Raw genomic sequence first — 6,890 nt, 5'->3', positions numbered from 1 at the left:
CTCAGGGACTATTACTATGCTGCTCAAGTTAGACCTTTAATATGTTTGTTCACCCACCTACTCGGCTGGATGGAAAGATGTTGAAGGATCTACTACTAAAGATGTACCCATTTTGGCCCTTTTAAATAACAAAAAACTACAAACAAATAACAATATAACTGATGATGTTATGTATGAGTCTCTTCTGAACTCATGGAATAAAATATTGCAAGTATGTGACCTAAAAAAATCGTCTAAAATTCTAAGATGGTGTGCATATGATTCTGACTTCAGACCAAATGCCCTTGATGGACGATTTAAAGGTTGGGTCTCAAAGGGAATTACAACCTACTACTCTTTTATGCACAAGGGAGCATTTATGAGTTTTGAACTCTTACAAAACAAATATGGTTTAGGTCCAGATGATTTCTATAGATATTTACAGGTTAGGCATTATTTTGATCAAAATATAAAAATAACATTGGAAAAAAGCAATTTGGGGTTCATACAGACTTTCCTAACATTAATTACATAATTTTCTCTAAATAAATTAGTTTCTAAATTATATAAAGCCATTCAGCAAGGCAAAACACCTAACACAGAATACATTAAGAGGAGATGGGAAATTGAAAGTAGTATACAAATTTCAAATGAAAGTTGGGTGAATATATGTAGAGTACAGTGGAGGACTACTGGTTCGAATACCTGGAGAGAGTTTTGTTGGAAGAATATAATCAGGTTTTTTATCACACCTATCCAAAAGAGACACCTGGGTAGTGGAGATTCATGCTGGAGGAGCCAATCATTTCCACATTTTCTGGGGCTGCCCATTGTTAAGCCCTTATTGGTCACAAATATGTGAACATATTAATAATATATTTGGTAGTAAGATACCTTGCAATTTTGAGAATGTGTATTTGGGAAATGTAGATGTTAATAACTGGAGAAACAAGGACAAGAGGTTGCTTTGGACACTACTGGCAGCGAGTAAGAAAGCCATAACCAGAAAATGGTTAAAACCGGACCTTCCGAACATTGAAGAATGGATTAACATAATCCACGAAGTCTACATTATGGAAAAACTTTCATTCACTCTCAGGATTCAAAGAGATGTGTTTTATAAAATCTGGACAAAGTGGTCTGAATATGTCAAACCTATAAGGTCAGACTTTGTATGAATGCTATATATTTAAATGAATGAAAACCATTCATGTACCGTTGCTCTTCCCTTAATTGTTCATATTGAAAAATGTTGTAAAAAAATATATGTTTGTTCAAGTGTTTAGTTAAAGAAATTGATGTTTTCAATAAATATATACAAATTTTCTTCATGTAAATGTTAAATGTTTAAATTTGTCCATTGTGGTACAATGTTGCCTTGAGGCAACAAACGTTTAATTAATTAATAATAAAAAAAAAATTATAATAATGTTTATTGATATTGTTATAGTGTCTTTTTAAGCAGGAAAAACATAACAAATAATTATTTCCTGATTTTGTTAAAGTGGACAGCTTAATTCGCGGAGTCTTGTTGTTCCATATAAACTTTGTTAAACATCTATTAATTAACTTAAAAAAAGTAAAAGGAATATAACATGGTAACATATTAAAAGCGTAAATAAACTTGGGGAGAATACTCATTTTAGTAACATTAATTTTCCCAATAAGAGATAGTGGGAGGACAGACCAAGTCTGAAGTTTCTTTTTACAGTTCTCCAGTAAAGGGTTATAATTGTCCTTAAATAGTTTATTCAAAGCGGGTGTCATTTGTTTACCAAGATATTTAAAACCATATATAGACCAGGGAATGGGGCATTCTCTCTTAACATTATTTCCATTTGAAATATTAAGAGGACAAGCAATTGATTTTTGTAAATTAACCTTATACCCTGAGATCGCAGATCATTTTTGAATATCTGCCAGAACATGGCGCAAGGTTAGCATAGGTTCAGTAACAAATAATAAAGTATCATCCGCATAAAGTGAAATTTTATGATATTGCGTGCCTGTAGTCACTCCCTTTATCATAGGATTATTTCTAATCAACTCAGCAAATGGTTCTAAAGCGATAACAAATAATAAAGGAGAGAGAGGGCAACCTTGTCTTTTACCTCTTGCAACAGTAAGTACATTCAGGGAGATTCTACATTATTAGTGCAAACAGTTGGATTTGGAGTGTTATATATTGCTTGAATCCATTGAATGAAGTTATAACCTAATTTGAATTTGTCTAATACTAAGAACAGAAAATCCCATTCTCTCAAACGACTTCTCAGCATCAAGAGATATTAATAGTGAAGGTGTTTTTCCCTGATTCAAATAATGAATAATATTGAACAGCCGTCTAGTATTATCAGATGAATGACGGCCTTTAATGAATCCAGTTTGGTCTAACTTTATTAACTTAGGGAGAATTACTTCTAATCTCTTTGCTAACAGTTTTGTAATAATTTTATAATCACAATTAAGCAAACTTATAGGCCTATATGAGGCACAACTCTGAGGATCTTTACCTTCTTTCAAAATAACAGAAATTCTAGCCGTTTTCATAGATGCAGGAAGAGTATTATGACTAGCGAAGTCATTAACCATTAACAACAAAAAAACGATTTAAGTTGTGGCCAAAAAGTTTTATAAAATTCTCCAGAGAACCCATCTGGGCCTGGTGATTTATTTGCTGACAATGAATTAATGGTAGATCACCTCTTCCTCAGTAAAGTTTTTATTGATGGTTAGTTGATCTGAGACTGTAGCCTGAGGTAAATCCAAACGATCTAAAAAAGTTGTTGCCTCAGGGATTGAAATATTTTCTGATTTATATAAATTATTATAAAAATCTAATTTTTTTTATTAATTTCTAATGAATCGTATGTTACATAATTTTCAGTTTTAATGGCCATTATAGTTCTCTTAGCTTGTTCCTTTTTTAAATAATGTGGCAATAGTTTGCCTGGTCTGTTCCCAAATTCATGTATTTTTTGTTTCAAATAATACTTTTTTGCTTAATATAATTTGAATGGTCAAAATTAAAATTTGCTCTAGCTATAACTAATTTATTCCAATTTTCTTCAGATTGATCTTGCTTATGTAGCGCTTCTCTAAACAACAGTTCTTCCTTTAGACCCTTAGTAATTGATTTTCTTTCTTTATTTTTATAGGAGGAGTATGATATAATATGTCCTCTCAAAGTAGCTTTTTCTGCATCCCAAAGTATGGATAGGGCTATCTCAGATGATAAGTTAAAAGTATTAAACTCTTCAATCCACTCTCTCATTTTCTTACAAAACACTTCATCTTCTGGTAGCAAGTTATTAAATCTCCACATTTTAGATTTATGAACTTCATTTAATGTCATTTCCAAGGAGACCATTGCATGATCTGATATAGAGATTTCATGTATTTCACAAGATGAAACAAGCTTTCATATAGTTTTTAGGAAAAAAAAAAAATCTAAACGAGAATAAGACTTATGTCTATTGGAAAAATAAGTATAGTCCTTTTTTATAGGATTAATTTCTCTCCATACATCTATTAACCCTGTTTCTAACCCCAAAGCACGCAACATTTTTGCAGATTTAGGGTTAGAACCTGCAGAGTGTGAAGATCTATCTAATTTTGAAAGAGTTAAATTGTAGTCTCCTCCCATCAAGCCAAATGTTGTACATTGTATATTCAGAAGAGAAACCATATCAGAAATAACTCTAGGTGTATCTATATTAGGAGCATATATATTAAGTAATCTGTTTGCCCCAAATTTTCCCGTTCACCAAAATATATCTTCCCTCTGTGTCTGAAATCTGATCAATTAATTCAAAAGATATGCATTTATGAACTAAAATTGCTGCAACTCTACTGTTTGATTTAAACGATGAGAAGAAAATCTGTCCAACCCAGTCTTTCTTCAGTTTAAGATGTTCTTCAGGCAAAAGGTGAGTTTCTTGTAATAAGGCTATTCCCACTTTCTCTCTTTTGAGAGCTGTAAGTATTCTTTTCCTTTTAATAGGATGTCCTATACCCTTTACATTCCATGTAATTAATTTTAATGACTTATCCATACTAATCTTTTTAAAGAAAATACTCTTACAACTCTTCAGGCTTACATAACAGGTAGAATCTTTAAAATAAAACAAGCAACAAGAAAACAGAAAAAAGAAAAGAAAAAAAACTACATTTAACCCAGACAAAACCCACCCACTCACATACATATAAACTAACAACAAAAAAAGTTCCATCTGCACCACCCAATTGCCGGGTGGTATCTTTTGGTGATTGTTGTTTTGTCAAGTCAAGTCAAGTCAAGTCATCTTTATTTATATAGCGCTTTTTACAATACAGATTGTATCAAAGCAGCTTCACAGTGATAACATGAAAATAATACAAAAAATAATTTCATCATCGTCCACCTTTAAGGCAGATCTATAATATTGTTGAATATTAAATGTCCCCAACTAAGCAAGCCAGAAGGTAAGGCAACAGCGGCAAGGAACCAAAACTCCATCAGGTGACAGAATGGAGAAAAATACCTTGGGAGAACCCAGGCTCAGTCGGGGGCCAGTTCTTCTCTGGCCAATGAGTGAACAGTGTATGAAGTTCAGAATGAATCAGAGTATTTGTATCTTATGTACCAAGTACATCAGGATTACGGGAAGTGTTCCCGGTCCCGGCTGTTCTAAACTATGCAGCCTAATTATAGAAGTCTATAATGTGTTATGTGTATGCTAGGCCGAAGAGATGTGTTTTTAGTCTAGATTTGAACTGACAGAGTGTGTCTGCTTCCCGGACAATGGTAGGAAGACTGTTCCAAAGTTTTGGTGCTAAATAGGAAAAGGATCTACCGCCAGCAGTCGGTTTTGTCTAAGAGTTAGGGTCAATGTAACCAAATTTATAAGCTACATACCCTGAAGCAACTTGAGGAGTGTCCCCCCTCCCCCGTTCATAATAGTTCTTATAATAACCAACCAATTGTTTTCTAACATATCCTACATACGCTTGTTCAGCCTCAGAGAGAGAGAGAAAAAAAAAAAAAAAAAAAAAACTCCCTACATATCCAAGAGGATATTATCACCTATTTATCTCTTAAACACAAACAGTAGCAATCCTGATACAGCGAGTTACTTGAACATTGCAATAAGTACCTTTTATTTCTTCCTTTGTTTTGTCTTCTCCAGTATCCAGTTCAATGATCAACGTGGATTCTCGTAAGCAGTTTTATATAATCCTTTTTCTTCCAGATCTTTTATTGCTGCTGCTGGAGTTGGGAAGATTGTTGTAGATCCGTCCTCGTTGAAAACTTTCAGTTTAGCAGGAGCCAGAATGTGCGTTTTGATGTCCTGGGCCTTTAGCTGTACTCGGATGGGCTTGTACAGAGATCTTTGTTGACTCACCTTGGAAGAAAAGTCATGATCAAAATAAATCCGTGTGTCTTTTAGCGTTACTTCCTTCCTTGTCCAGGCCGCTTGCAAGACGTGTCTTTTCGTACTATTATTGAGGAAGGCCACAATAATCGGCCGGACCGAGTCTTTACGTTCTTGATAAGTGCGATGGCAACGAATAATGTTCAATTCTCCCGGTACTCCGAGTTCTTTTCCAATCAGCTGATCAAGAAATAATATGATGTCGGTCCCTTCACTCTTTTCCGCTACGTTATAAATGCACAAATTATTTTGTCTCGACTTGTTCTCCAGTTAATCCATCTGTTCAGCAAGTTTATCAATTCTAGATTTCACCCATTTCGCAGTTTTCTGATTTTTAGCCTCGGCATCATCCAAATCACTCACCCGGGCTTCCAGTTGATCAACGCGCTTTGTTTTCGCGTCAAGCTTTTGGTTCAAATCAGCTGTTTGTTGCATAATCGTTTTTATATCACGCTCAGTTTCTTGACGAAAATCTTTCAATTCATCTTTTAGTACTTTAAACTCATTGCTTAAAGAGTCTTTTAACTCAGCAAATAGTTTGTGCATTTCACTTGAACAGTTCCTGTGACATGGCGGCAGCTTGATTGTGCTCCCGCATCTCTCCCCCGAAATTAACTTTAAACTAAAAGTTTTAACTAAGTTTTAACCAGTATTAACTAAAACTGAGGCATGAATCTTCGTTCAGGAATGCACATGGAGTTTAATAAGCATCAGTCAAAGAAGAAAACTGCATTTTGAAGTGAGTAGTCTGCGTAGCTCGACTTGAATAGGACAAGAATCACATGCTGCTTTGAACTCAGAGCTGGTTATTGCAGCGATCGTAGAAGTGAGCGCTACAAGTTCAACATCATGTTCCAGACTAGGTTCAGTATTGGGCAGCGGTAAGCGAGATAAACAGTCTGCAGTCACATTCTCGCGCCCTGGCTTATACTGAATGTCATAGGTAAATGCCATCAGCCTAGCTGACCATCTGGCTATGCGCATACCTGCTCTGCCTTGGCCCTTAGATGTTAAAAGAGTGGTCAGTGGGCTGTGATCTGTCCGCAGTATGAAGTGTCGTCCCCACAGGTAGGTCCTCCATCTCTCTGTGGACCAAACGCATGCTAGTGCTTCTTTTTCTACTGAGGAAAATGCCACTGTTCTCTCCGTGTTGTCTGCATGCAGCTGGGTAAGAACACCTCCTATTCCATAGTCTGAGGCGTCTGTGGTCACAATAGTGGTAAGTTCTGGATTAAAGAGTGTGAGGGCAGCACTATTCACAATCAGTCTTTTTAAGACTGATTGTCTCAAAGCTCTCCTGAGCCTCAGGTGACCACATGAACGGAACAGAGCCTCGTAAAAGCCTGCACAGTGGCTCCCTTCTCAGACAGCGTGTGATCCAGCAATGATAGTTCCGATTGTCTGAAGTGACACTTTGCTGTGTTCAGTTTGAGTCCTGCCTTGTTAATTCGCTGCAGCATGGATTGCAGGTTATCATCATGTTCCTCAAGTGTTGCT

The 6,890-nt window shown here is 35.6% G+C and overlaps 1 protein-coding gene across 1 annotated transcript in view; it reads left to right on the top strand.

Moving 5' to 3' along the window:
• Positions 1-6,441: 6,441 nt before the first annotated feature.
• Positions 6,442-6,890, top strand: part of hephl1a (hephaestin-like 1a) — a gene marked incomplete at its 5' end in the record, with an annotated part of 21,903 nt that continues 21,454 nt past the window's right edge. Inside the window, one exon of the mRNA XM_079610766.1 lies at positions 6,442-6,461. Coding sequence (XP_079466892.1) covers positions 6,442-6,461 — 20 coding nt within the window. The remainder of the gene's footprint in view (positions 6,462-6,890) is intronic.

This window comes from Phoxinus phoxinus (genome assembly GCF_949152265.1).
Source record: "Phoxinus phoxinus genome assembly, chromosome: 4".
Taxonomy (NCBI): Eukaryota; Metazoa; Chordata; class Actinopteri; order Cypriniformes; family Leuciscidae; genus Phoxinus; species Phoxinus phoxinus.
The sequence above is the reverse complement of the archived record's forward strand: the minus strand, read 5'-3'. Positions and strand labels throughout refer to the sequence as shown.